The sequence below is a fragment of the Rhinoderma darwinii genome, chromosome 2, assembly GCF_050947455.1.
Source record: "Rhinoderma darwinii isolate aRhiDar2 chromosome 2, aRhiDar2.hap1, whole genome shotgun sequence".
Classification (NCBI taxonomy): domain Eukaryota; kingdom Metazoa; phylum Chordata; class Amphibia; order Anura; family Rhinodermatidae; genus Rhinoderma; species Rhinoderma darwinii.
In genome coordinates, this window is record NC_134688.1 from 241,438,112 (window position 1) to 241,458,116 (window position 20,005).

A 20,005-nucleotide genomic window follows, 5' to 3' on the forward strand; every position below is an offset into this window, starting at 1 on the left:
TGCTGATCTGCAAACAGCTGGGGAGCCATATGCATGAAGCCCAAGAGCTACATGGGCACCAGGAGCCACTGTTTGGGGAACACTGAATGTATGATCACATGGGGCGAAAAACGGGCCGAAAAATCGGAAGCAGAACGCCTCCAAACATCTTCCCATTGATTGCAATGGAAAAAACGGCGTTCTGTTCCGATGGCCCGTTTTTTACGCAACCGTTTAAAAAAACGGCCTTGTAAAAAAAACGGCCGTGAAAAAGAAGTGCAGGTCACTTCTTGGGAAGTTTTTGGAGCCGTTTTTCATTGACTCTATTGAAAACAGCTCCAAAAACAGCCGTAAAAAACGCAGCGAAAAACAGCTCCGTATTTTCAGACGTTTTTGAGTTTGCGTGTGAACATACCCTTAGAGTAAGATTCCTTTTACATGCCCCGACGTGGGCCGTGTAAACGAGTGCCGATCAACAAGACAGCTCATTGATCGTTGCTTGTTTGCTCCTTTCACAAGGACAGTGTATGGGGACGAGCGTCCATTACTACACAGGGAGCTGTTTACACAGGGAGATGTGCTGTCGACAACGATAATATTTTCGGCAGCATAAACGATACAATCAGGCGATGAACCGGTGTTTGCTCGTTCATAGGCTGATTGTTGCCCTGATCACACAGTGCAATGATCGTGAACGCTTGTTTGCCCGATAATTGGCCCACGTAAAAGGGCCTTAACTAAACTTGCATTTCACCTTCACCACTCCATTTTAAATTTGCTATTTAATGCCTTATATTACTCTCATACTCAAAAGCCTTACCTTTTGTTGCAATGCAAATCATAGATTGGCGTCTTAAACTGAATTGATTTCACAATCTCCCCAGTCCGTAAAGAGTATAAATCCACACAGCAGAATGGTTGGCTTGTACTGAAAAAAGAAATAATAAAAAACATTTGTATATTGAAAAGATATACATAAACTGTATAGTATACATTACTTTACCGATCCGCAGTCTCTTGAAAGAGGATCTGTTTCAGTAAAATACTTTATTTCCTCATGAAAAAACTATTCTGGAGCATCGATTCTTAAGACTATGTATTGTGCCATTCCTCTGTTATGCTACGTTCACATCTGCAATAGAAATTCAGTTTCTCTGTTCAGTAATAAAGCAGGAGCAGAGAAATGGAATTCAATGCTGTGATGGATCATTCATATGACGAAAAACAACGGTAGATGCACCCTTTTGACTTATAATGGGTCCTATCATCAGCATCTCAGAGGGGGTGACACTGCATATAAGAGCCGCTGGCCGAGTTCTATTCCACCTGTAAGCATTTATATATAAAGTATAATATGTGTGTAATATGTGTGTACACATAGCCGGCCTTAGATACGTTCGACCAGTGCGGTCGCACAGGGCGCCAGCCGCCACACTGTAAGAGGGGCGCCAGAGTGTGTTTGTATCCCCGCGCCGTTGCAACTACCAGCGGGTCAGGTGCCACTCACTAACTGCACCCAGGGCCGGCCTTAGGCAGTTGCCTTTCCACCCGGGCGCTTCTTCACTTAGTGGCCATCGCCACCGCTGTAGCAGCCATAGCGGCTGCTAGCGGCAACAATGGGCATGAGGCCGGTGGCGCCGCCAGCAGCTGCTGCGGCTGCTATAGCGGTAGCGGCGGCACTATAGCAGAGCAGGGAGGTATCTCCCTGCTCTGCTATCTACTAGCGCCACTGTAGCTCCCTGAAGGAGCGGAATCCCCATGTGGTCGGGGATTCCGCTCCTGGAGCGCTGCTTGATGTCTCTGTCCATGTATGGACAATGATATCAGGGGAAACTCCTGAAGCTGAATCACGGTCACAGCGTTGCAGACGCTATGACCGGGGATTCCACACCAATGGAAGGCAATAATGTCATGGACACAGACGACAGGAGATTCTCCTGGAGTGGAATTGACGGTCACAGTGTTGGCAACGCTGTGGACGGGGATTCCGCTTCAGAAGTTTCCCCTGATGTCACTGTCCATATATGGACAGAGACATCAAGGAACGCTCCAGGAGCGGAAGCCCCGGCCACACTGGGATTCCGCTCCTTCAGGGAGCTCCAGTGGCGCTATCTATACTGGAAGGGGGGCAGGATTTGTTATCTACAAGGGGGCTATTGGCTGTGTGGCACTACCTACAAAAAAGGACAACTGTGCAGGAGCACACAAAATACCCAGCTTTCCCGGCTATCAAATAAATGTGTGGAAATAAACTAAGATATAACTTTTATTTAATCTAGCTAAAAGGATTAATCTTTTAGATAGACTAAATAAAAGTTGCCCGCCAGCTATCAGGGTCATTTCGTAGTCCTTGCACTAACTACAAGGGGGCTGTGGGCAGTGTGGCACTACCTACCAGGGGGCTGTGTGAACCTACCTACCAGGGGGCTGTGTGGCACTACCAACCAGGGGGCTGTGGGCTGTGTGGCACTCCCTACCAGTGGGGTGTGGGCTGTGTCGCACTGCCTACCAGGGGTCTGTGCGGCACTCCCTACCAGGTGTCTGTGCGGCACTCCCTACCAGGGGGCTGTGTGGCACTCCCTACAGGGGGCTGTGTGGCACTCCCTACAGGGGGCTGTGTGGCGCACTCTACAGGGGGCTATGTGGTGCTCTTTACAGGGGGCTGTGTGGCTCTATCTACAAGGGGGCTATGCGGCGCTATCTACAAGGGGGCTGTGTGGCGCTATCTACAAGGGGGCTGTGTGGCGCTACCTACAAGGGGGCTGTGTTGTGCTACCTACAAGGGGCTGTGTTGCGCTACCCACAAGGGGGCTGTGTGGCGCTACCCACAAGGGGCTGTGTGGCGCTACCTACAGGGGGAATCTGTGAGTGGGGGGCTGATGGTCATTTTACTGTGGGTGGGGGACTGATGGTCATTTTACTGTGAGTGGGGGGCTATTGGTCTTCAAGTGGTTTCCGCCTCTGACCTCCAATTGAAATTAATAGGAGGCAGAATATACCTGCGGCGCTCGTTTGGAGCTTTTTTTCATGCGTCTTTTGCATTCGCTTCAACAGCTTAAGAAAAATTTTGAGGCAGATTTTTTTTTGCCTTACAAAAAACATGTGTGAACGTACCCTACGAGTGTAGTGCTTGTTCTTAGCCGTTTTCTGTCTTTCTCGAAACAATTTTTGGTAGGGGGGCCCTGAGAAAATTTTATTTTTCCAGTGCTGCCTCGAGTCCGAAAAGGTTGGGAAACTGTGTACTAGGCTAAAGGATCCAGCCATGGAGCAGCTCAGTTTGTCATGGGAACGGGGCCTAGGTGAGTACAATTTTTGTTTTTGTTTGGGGGTATTGTCTACAAGGGGGAGGTGGGGGACTGTATGGCACTGTCTACAAGGGGGAGGTGGGGGGGATGTATGGCACGATCTACAAAAAGGAGGTGGGGGATTATTGCCTTGTCTACAGGGAGGCTATATGGCAAAATCTACAGGGGGGCACTATACTGTGTGGGGGCCACTAAGCGGACATTATACTGTGTAGGGGTACTACAGGTTGCATAATACTGTGGGCACAATTAGAGGACAAAATACTGTGTCCTTGAAGGGGTGGTAATATATTATTAAATATTATTATTATACTGTATGGGGGCACTAAAGGGGCATTATAATTTTTTTATGGGGCATTTTTTTTTAATGATGGGGTGGAGCGCCAAAAGATCATTTCGCACAGGGCACCATCTATCCTAGGGCCGGCCCTGTGTGTACATATGTAATGTCCACATTTATGTATGTGTGTATATATGCATAAATGTGTGTGTGTGTGTGTGTGTGTGTGTGTGTATATATATATATATATATATATATATATATATTTATTTATATATTTTTTTATGTACATAACATGCAATATTCTAAAATTTTATTTATTAAATTGGTAGATTGGATTTGGGCGTTAGGGTACAGACACACAGCAAACATGGCAAACCGTAACAACATGCGGTTTTACAGCAGTCAACTTGATTTTCAAATGAAGATGTCCGGTTTTGCAAGTAAAATTGCTGTTTTGCGCTCCTTCCCTTCAGCGCTGCTGTTTGTCCAAACGCTAGTTTATGTCCAGATATGACATATTGTCATACTTGGGAGAAATTGTGTAACAAATGTTGAGGTGCTTTTTTTCCTAAAACTAAATATTATTGAGAAAAACAAATATCTTCTATTTTTTACAGCCAAATTCTAATAAATTCGCTGAAACACCTGTGGGTCAAAATGCTAACTGCACCCCCAGATCCTTGAGGGGTGTAGTTTTCAGAATGTGCTTTTTAGGGGTCTCTACTGAACTGGTACCTCAGGGGCTTTGCAAGTGCCCCATGGCGCCAGAAAATTATTTTAGCAAAATATGCGTGTGCCCTAACAGGAGTTTATGACGAACATATGGGGCATTTCCGTGCTCAGGAGATATTGCTTAAAGAGTAACTAAACGTTCGACAAACTTTTGATTTGATTTGATTGGTGGGGTCCAGGCACTGAGACCCCCACCAATCGCTAAAACGAAGCAGAAGTGCTTGTGTGAGCGCTCAGCCGCTTTGTTTCTGTTTGGCCTTTTCCAGAAATCACTGTATCGGAGTATGGGCTCAATAGAAAGTCTATGAGCCCGTACTCCAATACATCGGCTTTCTGGAAAAAGCTGAACAGAAACGAAGCGGCTGAGCGCTCACACGAGCACTTCTGCCGCATCGTTTTAGCGATAGGTGGGGGTCTCAGTGCTCGGACCCCCACCAAATAAGACTTCTGACATGTCAGAAGTTTGTCGAACGTTTAGTTACATTTTAACAATTTTTGGGGTGCTTTATTTCCTGAAATCTTTGTGAAAATAACTAATTTTGATCTACAACTACATGTTATTGGAAAAAAAAAATGTTTCATTACCACAGCCCAAGTCTAATATATTTTATGAAACACCTGTATGGTCAAAATGCTCACTACACACCAAGGTAACTTCCTTCAGTGGTTTAGTTTCCAAAATGTGGTCTTTTTTGGGGGTGTTTCTTTTATTTTGACACAAAAAAGCCTCTTCCAACCTATAATGGTGCCTGGAAAATTTCCTAATAAGTAAAAGGCACCAAAATCTACAAGGTGCTTCCATATTTCTGAAGACTGTGTTTGAGTTAAGTAGCAGACTTGGGCCACATATGGGGTATTTCTGAAATCTACAGAATATGAGTAACAACTATTGAGTTGTGATCCTGCTGTGCTAACAGTTGAATGGATTAAACAAATAAATAGATTAAAATACAAGATTTGCAATGAAATAACATTTTTAATTCCTGTGAAACACCTAAAGCGTTAACAAATTTCCTAAATGCTGTTTTGAAAACGTTGAGGGGTGAAGTTTTTATTCACTCATTTTGATTGTGTTTCAAAAAGTAACAGTAAAATAAATTCATACAGATGACCAACAGGGTCATTATGGTTGTTAATGTCAATAGAAACTAATACAGGATTGTTGATTTCATAAAAAAATTAAATATAAACAAAATGATGCCTAAGTAAGAAGACATATGGTAAGAACACATACGGTAATCCTTATTTGAAAATGTGTGTGGTATCATTATTCATTTTAGAAGAGGATTTTTAAATGTAGAAAAAGCTCATTTTTTAAAATTTTCTTCACATTTCAATATTTTTTGTAATAAGTCAAGGGAAAAAGATATCGACTAAAATTTACCACGAACATAAAGTACAATGTGTCATGAAAAAACTCTCAAAATGACTTGAATAAGAAAAAGCATTTTAAAGTTATTACCACATAAAGTAACATGTCAAATTTAAAAATTTAGGGCTGCCACCCTTTAACCCCTGTACAGGGATGTAGACTTTGCTGCCGGGGTTCCACAGGTCGCTACCCCTGAACTAATCTCCCTTGGTGACGGCTACTGTTAGAAGCTGAGTGGTCAGCAGAGCTAAAGGTTTGGGCAGGCTAAAGGTTTGGGCGGAGGTTCGTTACGGTTAACGTAGGTCAAGGCAGACGGCAGAGATTCATCTCGGTAAACGTAGTAGAAGGTCAGGGCAGGCGGCGGGCATGGATGGTCAAAAACAGGCAGGTCGGTACACTGGAATTCACTAGATAGCAGGAATAATCTTGGAACAATAGGGAACACAAAAGAACCAAATTGCCCTGGCAAGGAGTACCAGAGCAGGCAGGGTTTATATACAAAATCAGGTGATGGATTAGAGAACTGGCGCAGGCTTGCCCTTAAAGAATATAAGGGTCAGCGCACCTTGGTGCAGCCGTCAGGCGCTGAACGAGGAGGAAGAGGATAGCAGCGTGGACCAGGACGCCGGGAAACGGTGAGTGCAGAGGTACGGCAGCGGGGATCAGAGGCCGTTACATGAGGATTGTCCTGATGGAGATGTTTATCAGATATACGGAAGGTACTTTTTAAACCATTGATTATAGGAAAAGTGATTCCATGTAAAAGGATCTTAATTTGTACTATACGGTGGCATTATTTATGTGTACAGAGTGGTGATGTTTCTGTGTACAATATATGTACAGTGGAATAATTCACTACTACAGTTAGTGCAGTGTGGCCGCATTATTCATGTGCACAGGGTGGTGGTATTTGTATGTACATATAATGTCAGCATTATTTATTAGTACTGTATATGGCGGTATTATACTTTAGTATTGTATGGCACCATGATTTAATGTGTCAACATGAGCCATCCTTCTAATACCGGATTTAAAAAAAATATAAAATATGTTTTTACATTGCTGGCTTTACACTGTGTACACTGTCCTCTGTGGTTAGATGGTTTGTGCGTCAAATGTCTTATTTTACTTTACATAAAAACATTGTATAAAATGTTAATCCAGCAAAATTAGTCCAGGACCTAATCATTGCACTTTACTATTGTATTAGATTACAATTCTATATTATACTTTATATTTGCTAATATTAACTTATGCACATTTGTACATGTTGTTTCTTGTGCACCCTCATTGAGCAACACTAGTGGTGCTAACGTAAAATACAGCATTGCAATCTACTGTGATAGCAAAGTTTTATAACGGCTGTGCATTAAATCAACATAGAGCCCTGGCCTTAGACATCTGGAACATGGAACAGGGGACATATGTTGCATGAAAACACAGAATTAAGCTTAATGCCCACAATTGTTTCAGTGTGCAAAATGGAAAATAGTTATCCCTGTCAGAAAAACTCAAACAATGATTCTAGGATATCCCATGTAATGGAGCGATTTTCAGCATAGGCTATGCTGTGGAAATAAAAACCCCAGGGTGCCCTTTTCCACAATGCGCAACTTACATAGTATTGTACTATGTAAGGGTATGTTCACAACAGCATTCGGTTTCCGTTGATGGGTTTCTCCAATGGAAAGGTCTGATGGAACCCATCAATGGAAACCGAACGCTGACGTGAATACACAAAACAACTTCCACCTGGTAAAGAGTCTCAGAGTCTCACTGCTCTACAAGTAAAGAATCTCCTACTATGTTGGTGAAGAAATCCCTGACGAAGGAAGTCGGTACTTCCAAAATGCGCTGGCTTTGCATAACTTCAGAGCTACACTACTGACCCAGGGCATATCCTATTCAAAAGCCTTAGCTTGCAATGTCACAGACTCTGTGCTTCAGCTCGCTGGGACCTGTAGTTCGACAGCCTTTGTTGTGGCACATTATAGAGGCAGATGTGGATTTAGCGGAGAAAGCATGTTATCCCCCCTGTGGTCTCATTCAGAGGATGCAAAAACCTGAGAGACTAATTAGTTACAGGCCGTTTTTCGGCAACTCAAAGTAAAAAAAGTAACTGGCTCAAAGATATAGCCCCAATAGGTAACCACAAATGTGCTGATTGTTCATTTTGTGGACAGATGAAAATAGGGACAAATGTCCAAATGGGTGCAGTCAAACATTATGTTAGCAGCCTGATCACGTGTAAATCGAATTACCTGGTATATGCCGTGTTTTGTCCTTGTCAATTTTTCTATATAGGGAAAACTATTCGGCCATTATTCAAACGCGTTCGTGAACATATGTATTCCATTGGGACAGGAAAGGGTTCCCCAAAATGGATATCCCATATACGGGAAGTACATGGAGGAAATCCAAAATGTTTATCTTTTGCTGGAATACAACGTGTGTTCGCCCCATGTGAGGGTGGAGACTGACCCGTTAAGCTACTTCGCTGTGAAGCAAATTGGATAATAAAAACAGAGGCACTAGGACCCCTGGGTTTGAATGATAGGAATGACCTATCAGCTTTTTTAAAATAAAATAGAACCTTGAAATAGGTATGCTTGATACATTGTACTTAGTTTATCAATCTGATACTTGTAACATGTATGTGTTTCTATAAATATTTGATGTTTTTATTTGTATTACTGTGAGAGGAGGAAGTGCTATGATGAGACAAGGTGTGGTTATTTAAGTGTGTGTGCACTGAATCCCAGTATGCCTTGATAAAGCGTCTGAAGGACGTGAAACAGTTGGCTCCGTTGTCTTTTGAATCCCGTGTTGCCTGCCTCAATCTTGGAATAAAGAGAAACCTTTTGCAAATGGTGAGTGCCGTGCTGTCTTCTTTTCTACATGTTGTCCTATTCAAAACTATTGCCATTTGGGATTTACTTACTGATATACAAGTCTGATATCCAGAGGGATTCCCACCAGCCCGAAGTACTAGGAGGGGTAAGCAAGCTTTTTGTATGGCATGCCAATATAAAAAAAAATCAATGATGAAGTACTCAAGTGTGTCATGCAAACATAAGTCATATAAAACAAACTGTTACGTATGTGGCCTAAATTAATAATTCAGTTAATTAAACTTACATTTCAGTGTAACACTTATCCCTGACTTTCTTTGCAAAGCTCCATCTATGGTGCATCCGAGTCTACTGAACACCAGCTGGGGTGGTGCTCACATGAGAGTTCACGGCTACTGAACACCAGCTGCGGTGGTACACAGAAGAGAGACCACGGCTACTGAACACCAGCTTGGAGGCGCTGCACATAGGAGCAATTTTTCTTTTACAGAACAGCTACTGAACTCAGTCCTAAACACCAGGAGACAGAGAAGTGCTGCATTGTGTGCTTGCTAAGTGTTTAGCAGTGAAAAACACAATGAGCACTGCTCTCTCCTGTTCATCAGCACCACCAAAGGGGAAATTAAGTTTCGCTCTCTTCGTGTTCAATGCCGCCATGTACTCAATGTTGCTGGACACCGGGAGGGGGATGGGTGCCAGCGAACCATGTCCGACGTGAGGGCTGTGGCATCAGTGCCACAGGCTGCTGACCTCTGTAGTAGAGCAACCATACGGGACTCCTATACCTGAATGTGCTCATTGCCGAGAACTACAGGTTGGTATCAAGTTTATGTCAGATTACTATTGCAGCGAAAACAGTGTCTTATCTGTGTGTTCAGCTTTCAGGATATCATATTAGCAATATACCAATTAGGCTATCAAGTATACAATTATTTTTGTGGTTCTCTGTCATTTAAATAATCTATTAGTTTGCACATATTGCAAGCTCGAGTGTATTTTTACTTTTGATAATATCATTACTATGTGCGTTGGCAGACAGCATGGTACTTGCAGCTGCAGCTCATCTCGCATTTATTAGCGGTTTGATATAGCGCCCGTGGATTATCTTTGGTGTAGAACCCTTCTTTCCTTTGTACATAGAGTATGTGTCATGATGTGTGGGCATGTTGACTCACTGGGCCGTACCGGTATAGCAGCTGGCCAAACAGGGTATAAAGTCAATGTCTATAGTTCGGATAAAGGTACCTGTGGCAATTCAGACAGTAACGATGGTTTAGGCTCGGATGGAACTCTGGCAACAGGCAGACATCAGGTGCGGTGAAACACAGCAGATGTAGCAGGCGACACAACATGACTCCCACTCTGTACAGCACGGGATACAGGATACAGGTAGCAGGAACGGGAACAATGGGAACTAGAGAACACTCAAGGGACCATTTGCAAAGACTGACACGGGTAGGTAGAAACAACGCTCAGGCAATGAAGGAAGGGGCAGGGCCCTTCTTATAGTCCAGGGTGATCTGGGAGCAATCAGCTCAATCTCACACATGTGTGCGCTCTGGCTCTTTAAGACTGAAATGAGCTCGCGCGCGCACACTAGTGGTCACTGCGGAACAGGATGGCCGCATGTGCTGGCATCTCTGGATAGAAAGGCGTCGGCAGGATGAGAGGAGTTTGGGGTCAGCGACCACGGACGTTACAGTATGCTTCCTCGTTAGAAATAGAGACCTGGGTATAAGTAGATCATGAGGGAGATATCTGTATTGAAATTTTATATATTTATACATAGTTATTAGCTCATCGATCAGCCATCTTTTACTAAATAACCCTCATTAGTACTGTAGTACACCCATTCCATTTATTACTTTGATGTCAGTGTGTAGAGTCAAGCCCCATTGACAATGGGAATGGTAACATCCACTTGTCAATATATTCATATATTTCCAAGAAAAATAACTGAAGCATGACACTATGAAGAGTATTTTTTTTTTAATTCTCTATTATATGAAGAATTAAAGTATTTCCTAAAACAATCATGTCATGAAAGTTACATGTGATCACTCACATCACATGCATATTACATGTAAAATGATAAATCACTGTGTTAAAGCTATGTGCAAGACAAGTATAATACAAAGCTGATTTATGACTATTACTAGCGACAATACTATATACAACCTAATCAGTAGTAATAGCATACACTACAAAAATAAAACTGGACAAACCGATATGCGCAAGCTGCTTTTTATGTTGTAAAATGAAAGCTACAGGAGGCCCCTTCAAATTACAATTTGTTAACTTTCCTACTTCCGCGGCTGCATAAGAAATATGATGATAATAATAAACATACACCACAGCCTGAACACATTTTATTATAGTGGTAATTTGCAATAAAACAGATAATTATGCAAACGTTGAAACTGGAAGATAATGTTCTGAAATGTCGATTGACAACAGGCGTTCTGTACACAAAGCAGCTGCGGATAGCCATATACTGAGACACACAGGACATGTATCCCCCCGTAGCCCCTCATAACAGGGAGAAACCCAGACGAACGTGTAATCATTTCATAAAAGTGTACAGAGCCATTTTGTCTGGGAATTAGGACATACCACTAACATACTAAATAAGAAGAGCACACTATTTAACTAAGACATTTTCTTTGACATCCACATAAAGCAGACAAAATGGCAAACAATATTACTTTTCTCTGCCCCACTTTTTATTCACAAAATGGTTTTAATTAAAATGAAAATAAATTCACTATATAACTTTTCCATGCAATTACAGTTGTATAATTTGTAATTTTCTTTACCATATATCCATAATACACATAGCTGAAACCTCTAAAACATAATAAAAATAAATTACTGTATATAAAATGCAGACATTTTTCTCAATCTCATAAGTAGAGATCTGTTCACATCTAAGTGAGTATTATGACTTCATGTATCTAAATTAATCGAACGGAAGCCACAACTGTGTGCTGCATCCGTTGTACTATGGATACCAATGACACCTAACAGAACCTACGTATAATGGGGTCCGTTGGGATTCCATCGTGGTCTCTCTTGCTATATGCTGTTTATTTTTGCCATAAAATCTGATGGAATTGCTGATGGAGCTTCCACCAAGACTTAGATCCAGCTTGTATCTAAGCGACTGCAAAAACTGCCATCAGTAGGCATCAGTTTCCATTCCTTTTGCCTGTCACCTACTAAATACAATGATTAAAAAAAGCTGATCACACATTCTAAAAAAAAAATTCATGATGAAACTAGACTGAATAATTTTGGCATGAGTTTGAGTCCCCTAGAAAGAACTAGGATCTGTTGACAGATATGTCATGATCTATTCTTTTTTTATGTCAGGGATGCCAAAATAGTCAGAAAAGAATCCCAATAGAAGATATAAATGATGGAATATGTCACCCAGGGTAGTATTGTGTATGTTGATAATTTACTGAGAACAGCTAATTTCCGGGATCTCATTAGCCCCTGAGTTTCCCTGCATGGAGGAGTCGGTGTACAGAAAGGTGCAGAGGGAAGGCCCCAAAGACACGCAGGAGAACCGGGAGGCACGAGGGCTGATGGTGTGCGGTTCATGGCTGAACAGCAAAGATTTAAACTGGTTGGAATGGCGCAGTATCTCCGTAAACAAGTAGCAAGGTGCTGGAGAGCCCAAAGGATGCACAGTGTGTTGTGGGTGGCATGAAGCGATTGGGCTTCAATTGTCAGAACGGATGTTAGGGACGTGAGGGTAGGAGCAAGAGCATGCACAACTGCTCCCAAGTGCAACTATGCTACCAGTATGAACAGTACGCTAGGGAGGGCTTCCGAGGTCCTTTCTTAGTCAATTGCAACATCAGCATAGTCTTCATGTTCTTTCTGCAGTTGAGTTTTTCGGCCCACACTCCAAAAACATACTGATGGGAGACAGGGAAATAAGTTTGTGAGCCCCATTGTGGACAGGTGAGAGTGCTCATAATCTCTGTACAGTGATGCAGAATAGGTTGGTGCTATACTATAATAATTAGAAGTCTAGCGTTATTTGGGACTAAAAAATATACAGTAGCCTTGTACTCCTGGATCCAAAACTTTTTAGTCTATTTGTTTTTAGCTTTTATACTTGTATTACTAAATTAACAACAAACACTCTTAAGGCCAATTCACACAGTTTTTTTTACACGTTTTTTTGACACGGAAACTGCGTCGAAAAGCGCACCAAAAAACAGCCGAAAATGCCTCCCATTGATTTCAAAGGGAGATGGAGGCGTTTTTTCCCGCGAGCGGAAAAACCGGCTCGTGGGAAAAAGAAGGGACATGCCCTATCTTCGGGCTTTTATGCCTCTGACCTCCCATTGACATCAATGAGGGCCGGAAAAGCGTATTTTGCTGAGTTTTATGCCCGCGGCGCTCAATGGCCGCAGGCGAAAAACCCTGCGAAAGTCGCCGCGAAAGTCGGCGTGCAGGCAGAGGAAAATCTGCCTCAAACTTCCAAACTGAATTTTGAGGCAGAATTTCCGCCTGCAAAAAACTCTGTGTGAACATAGCCTTACAGTGTTTTTAGAGTGTGGTTGATTCTCACTTTAGAACGCTGTCACCTAATGTAAATAATATTTATTTAAAAAAATATACATTATCATATTAATTTACAGTGGTTGTTAATAAATAAAGAAAATGCTTCCATGTACAAACAATGACTTTATTTTCATAGGCAATGAGTAAGGAGGGTGGTAGCTCAAAAGTTTTAAAAACTGTGTTTCAATATCCATTTTTTTCCTCTACTAACCCCCATCAGACCACAAACGAATGCCACATCAGAGGATCTGAAGAGCCTGGAGGGATGCTTTGATTCCAGACCGCTGCAGGCCTTAACTGGGACATAATTAAGGTAAAAAGTTCAACTGCAATTCTAAGGTTCTAAAGTTGCCAGACATAAAATTCCTTCTATTTGCTGCCTTATACCGTGAGGATTGAAAGCACATTCATCTTAACAAAGAGCTTTTTTTTCTGCTATAATTATTTCTGCAATCTTAAATTCCTTACGAACAGGAAAAGGTTCATAAAATAAACTGCAGCTCAGCGTTTAGTGGCGCATTTATGCCAGGTTCCAAGAAACTGCACTACACAACATCATCTAGGACAAACATACCTGTTGAGGTTCTTCCAGTTCATGTAACATTTTACATATCCAATATATCTGTGCTCAGTATTTTCACCAGAACGTATTCGAATGTATGTGTTGGACTTCTTTGGTGCAGAAATTTCCACAAGAGATATCTGCCATGTGTGAACTTAACCTTAGAAACACTTCTGTTCTTTAGTTTATCGCAATGCTATTGTACACATTCAACAATATTTTGTGCAAAAATCGTGCACATCCTTAATAAATTTGGAGCATTTTACAATTTTTAATTAAATATAATTAAACTGACAAATAATAATAGAACTACTAATTAGGTGCCGTGGACAAAACCAGAGAGCCCTTAGGGCAGATACAGACGGACGTTGCGTTTTTGCGCACGCAAACAACGCAGCGTTTTGCGCGCGCAAAAAACATTTGACAGCTGCGTGTGTCATCCGTGTATGATGCGCGGCTGTGTGATATCCGCACAGCCGCCATCATAGAGATGAGGCTAGTCGACGCCCGTCACTGTCAAAGGTGCTGAAAGAGCTAACTGATCGGCAGTAACTCTTTCAGCACCCTCGACAGTGAATGCCAAACACAATATACAGCAACCTGTTAAAAAAAATAAAAAGTTTGTACTTACCGAGAACTTCCCAGCCGTTGCCTTGGTGACGCGTCCTTGGTGACGCGTCCTTGGTGACGCGCTTCTCTTGACATCGGGCCCCACCTCCCTGGATGACGCGGCAGTCCATGTGACCGCTGCAGCCTGTGCTTGGCCTGTGATTGGCTGGAGCTGTCACTTGGACTTTATTGTCATCCCGGGAGGTCAGACTGGAGGAAGAAGCCGGGAGTTATCGGTAAGTCAGAACTTAGCTTTTTTTTACAGGTTCATGTTTATTGGGATCGGTAGTCACTGTCCATGGTGCTGAAACAGTTTAACTCTTTCAGCACCCTGGACAGTGACTATCTCCGGACGTCGCGTACCGGAAATTTTTTTGCCGGGTTCGGCCAAAACGAGTTCGGCCGAACCCGGTGAAGTTCGGTTAGATTGTCCGGGTTCGCTCATCTCAAAGACACTCCATTTGGATGTTTGGAAACAGAAAAGCACGTGGTGCTTTTCTGGTTACATTCATCCTTTTGACAGCTGGTGCGCTGTTTCAGTCGGTTCGCACGGAAGTGCTTCCGTGCGTCCTGCGTGGTTTTCACGCACCCATTGACTTCAATGGGTGCGTGATGCGCGAAATACGCGGAGATATTGAACCTGTCGCGCTTTTTGCGCAGCTGACAAACGCTGCGCAAAAAGCACGGACTGTCTGTACTGCCCCATAGACTTGTATTGGTCTGTGCGTGGCGCGTGAAAACCACGCGGCCCGCACGGACCGAATACACGCTCATGTGAATCCCCCCTAATAGAGAGTTGTGTATGGAGCCAGACAGAAACAAAGTGCAACATCTCTAAATTAAAAACAAAAAGTTTATGACTTATCACACATGCTTAGATCCAGCCTGAGGTGATGCAAATGAGATCATTTGTTAGGGAGCCTGAATATTTGAGTATATTTACTTAGTGACCATTAGGCCTGATTCACACGAACGTGTTAAACGTCCGTGGGACGGGCGTTGCAACAGTGGCCTTCCCACGGACCTATGTAATTCAATGTGGCCGTTCACACAGCCGTTGTTTCAACGGACCGTGTGAAGGGTCCGTGGGAAAATAGGACATGTTCTATCTTTTCACGCATCACGCATCCCTCCATAGACACTCAACTATGGTGGATGAGTGACATCGCGTCCCGCAGTGCTGAGCACGGATGCACCTCGGAAGTGAAAAACGGCAGTTTTTCACGTCCGAGATGAGCAGCGCTCATGTGATTCGGGCCTAAGTTCGGTTTATGCAAGGTGGTTGTTAAGTAAATATTGCTGTTATTTAGATCACTGGTACATATCTCTGATCACTGTGTAAAGGCCCTTTTACATGGTCAGATTTCTTGTCCGGTAACGAGCGCCGATTGCCAATCGGTACTATATACATGATCGTGAGTATGTGGACGAACACATTTACACGGGGAGATGTGCTGCTGACAAACGTTCTATGTTTTTGGGTCACATAAAAGATTCACTCAGCCAACTAACATACAAGCGCTCTTTCGGCCTAGAACATGCCCACGTAAAAGGACCTTAAAGGGAACCTGTCACCAGCATTTTAGCTATAAAACCAGCAATACCTGGTGAAAGTGGGTGAAAAATCATTGTCATCTAAGCTATAAATATGTTCTAAGTAAGCTCAGTAGCTTTAGTATTCAATTTTTCAGTGGTCCCACGCCGTATGCAAATGAGCAGAAAAGAGTCAAATCTTCATCTGAAAAGAGTCAGATTTTCATTCCTCCAGCGTCTCAGAGTGGACTCCACCTCCTTCTTTTTGATTGACAGCTCCTTAGCCAGTCAGGGCCGGACAGGTGACGGCGGTGGGCGGGGTTAAGAAGCTGAGTCCCAGAGGGAAAACTAATTACCATAAAAGGCGGGAAGAGTTTAAACAACTACATTTACTGACAGAGGAGGACTTCAGGAAAGAAGAGAACAGTAACGAACTCTGGACAGCTGCGGCCATTGAGGGGTCAGGAGAGTTTAACAGGTAAGATGTTGATGACAGGATCCCTTTAAGAAGGTGAAAACATTCAGCAACTACCGGAGAGTTTAGTTCAAGACATAATAGATAAATAACAAGATGTCATAAACTGTGAATGTGGGATAATTGTGGGTGAAGAACTGGTGTGAGCATTGGAAAAACTGCAACACTTTAAATCGTTCCAGAGCAGCGGTTTTTAGCGTTTTCAGAGAGTGGAGCACAAGTCACTACACAGTATTTGATATAAAAGTAACACCCCCACACTCATTTGTTTTTGCAATAAGAATTTTCTTTCAAACAATACACAGTCTAACAATTAATTAAAAAATTATCTTCATCAGATAGTCAGATTGACGTTTGTAGTTCAGGTACATTAAAATGAGGCAATCGGACTATCTGATGAAGGTGATTTTTGAACGAAAGTTATATTGTGTATTGTTTTAAATAAAATTCTTACTGCAAAAGCAAAAACAAATAAGTGTGGGGTTTTACCTTTATATTATACTATGGAGTGGGATCTTACCTGTGCACTAATAGAGACGGAGTGCCGTGTATCCACGTAGAAAATAAGACAGTCTCTGAACACAATGCCAGTGCTGGTACAGGGCTATTGAAGGTTAAAGACAAGTGGAGAGTTGCTAGACTTATATAGACAAACAGACATGCAACAGTCCAAATAACAGATAATCTGAATCAGGCACAAGTCAGACGTCAGGCTTTTGACATAAAGTATGCTGAATATTGGAACACTAGTATAGAAAACCCGTTACACTGGTTTGCTAGCAAAAGGAATGATAAGTATTTATAATTGTGCTCTTTGAGAACGACGTTCATTACAGGCTTGTCTTACTTCAGGGTTTTGCCTTCCTAGCGCCTTGTTTTTGGAATTGGTTTCTCGTTGTTCCTGGCGTTCTTCTGCACTCATAATATTGGATAACTATGCCTGCAATTTTCTAACGTAAAAGAATTGTGTCTTGGTAAGTTTGTGACATAAGGGAATTGCATGCACAGTAGTTCCTTAATGACTCCTAAAAATAAGAAAATCGTGAATTAAATCAAAAATCGTCTATAGGGTTGACAAACATCTAGATTTTATTTTTTTTGCAAAATCGCCCAGCCCTACACACAGTGATAACTCTGTACAGATAATGTAGTAGATGTCAACTGCAGTCCTATGTAACACCACAGATAAGACACAGAGATAACTCTCTGAGTGCATATAATGTAGTTATGTTACCTGCAGTCCTAGGTAACACCACAGATAACACAGTGATAACACCCTGAGTACTGATAATGTAGATGTTACCTGCAGTCCTATGTAATACCACAGATCACACCATAATAACTCTGAGTACAGATAATGTAGTAGATGTCACCTGCAGTCCTATGTAACACCACAGATAACACAGTGATAACTCTCTGAGTACAGATAATGTAGATGGTACCTGCAGTCCTATGTAACACCACAGATAACACACACAGTGATAACTCTGAGTACAGATAATATAGTAGATGTACATACAGAAATATATACACACACAGATACAGGTGCAAGATTTCAGCTTGGACCCCTCTATCCTTTCCTAACATCACCAGACCCCTGCGAACGCCTATGCCCAGCCGCCTTGCCCAATAGACCCCATGAATGCCTCCACAGTATAATGCTCCCCATAGCTGACCCCACAGTACAATGCCCCATTGCTGCCCTCACAGTATAATGCCCCCCATAGCTGCCCACACAAAGTATAATGCCCACCATAGCTGCCCCCACAGTATATTGCCACCCAAAGCTGCCCCATAAAGTATAATGCCCCCATACAGTATAATGCACTCCATACAATATAATGCCCCCCGTAGCTGCCCCATACAGTATAATGCCCCCATAGCTGTCCCATACAGTATAATGCCCCATACAGTATAATTTCCCCCATAGCTGTCCCATACAGTATAATGCCCCCCTTAGCTGTCCTATACAGTATAATTCCACCCCTATAGTATAAGTCCACCTCAGCAGCTGCAACATCCGTGGTTGCTAACCACAAATTCCTCCCATCCCGTCGACTTCCTTCTCTCCAGAGATGTCTGCACATGCGGCCGTCCTGTTCCGCAGCCATCGCTATGGTGCTCTCGCGAGCTCAGTCCAGCCTTAAGGAGCCAGAGTGCACACATGTGTGAGATTGAGCTGATTGCTCCCAGATCACACAGGACTATAAGAAGGGCTCTGCCCCTCCCTGCCTTGCCTGAGCTTTGTTGTCGTTACCATAGTCTGTCTTTGCAAATGGTTTCCGAAGTGTTTTCCAGTTCCCAGTGTTTCACGTTCTTGCTACCTGTAACTTGTATCCTGTGCTATCCTGGTCCAAGTGCCGTATTGAGTTGGAGTCGTGCTGCACTGAGTACCACGCCTGTCCTGCTACACCATGCCTGGTGCCTGCCTGCTGCCTAGTCCCAGCCGAGCCTGTCTTGCTACTGTCTGATCTACCACAGGTACACCTATACGAACTATAGACTGTGACCTGTGTCCTGTTGGCCAGCTGCCATAACGTTAAGGTGGTACGGCCCAGTGGGTCCACGTACCCATAGTGACAACAGCTACCATATGAGCCCCCCTCCCATACCCAGTATAATGCCCCCATATGTATGTACCTAATAGAAAAATAATAACATAATTACTTACCTATCCCTATTCCAACGATGGGTGGAAAAATTTTCTCCTCCGGTCTGTGTTGTGAGTGACTTGGTGCAGACAGGCGCGATGACGTCACTACATCGCACCGGCCTGCGCCGAGCCGCTCGTGGCACAGTGAATGCTGGAGCAAGGCTGAGGACGCAAATACAGTTGGAAGCGCGGTCAGCGCTGTGTGGTAACGGGGGCCCTGGGGGCCCGGTCACAACTACGACTGTTGCGACCCCTATAGCTACGCCACAGTACAGATACATATATAGGCACTTAGACACACAAATACACACACACACAAAGACACATATACTGGAATTTATACACACACAAACACAGAGACACACACAGATAAATAGAGGCACAAACAACAGACAGACTGAGCACTCACATCTCCTTCCTCACAGGCTTCTTGCAAGTCGGGCTGTGGGCGGAGCTAACTGTGCCTCAGACACCACGTCCTCGACAAATATATATATGATATGGGTATGGGTAGAAGGTGGTTGGTAAGTAGCAGGTCTTATGTGATCCCTGGATCCCTGGATTCTCTATGTGCATGCTTTTTCATTCTTTCTTTGGCATTAGAAAGCATTAGAACATTGTAGAAGAAATTACAATGATTCAAGATACAAAACAAGGTGAAAAAAAAAGCGAGCCACTGTTGAAATAGTCTATAAAAAATATACTAACTTTCCAGGTTTAAAAAGTGTCCGCTGCAGGGGAAACGTATAGTCAGATGCGGCTTCCCCCTACTGATCGCCAGGGAGTTAGAGAAGGAGGACCCGTAATGATCAGCTGATCACTCTTCTGGCTCCTATCTAAAAAGGTGTTGTTTTCATTAAACAACCCCTATAATTGCATACATTATATATACAAAAGTGACCTATCCTACTAAGGGAGTCTGGCAGGCCCATAAATACATTAAGCTGTCAAATAAAAAAAGCAGTGCCACATACGAACAGTTACTGTCAAAAATCCCATGTAATCCTTAGGGCGGATTTACACGAATGTGTAATACGTCCGTGCAACGCATGTGCTTTTCACGCGCGTC

General features: G+C 43.0%; 1 protein-coding gene across 5 annotated transcripts in view; it reads right to left on the bottom strand.

Moving 5' to 3' along the window:
• Positions 1–20,005, bottom strand: part of BCAS3 (BCAS3 microtubule associated cell migration factor) — a 1,147,652-nt gene that overhangs the window by 974,349 nt on the left and 153,298 nt on the right. For all 5 annotated transcript variants that reach the window (XM_075852996.1, XM_075852997.1, XM_075852998.1 and 2 more), the window contains exon 8: positions 800–907. In XM_075852996.1, coding sequence (XP_075709111.1) covers positions 800–907 — 108 coding nt within the window. The remainder of the gene's footprint in view (positions 1–799; positions 908–20,005) is intronic.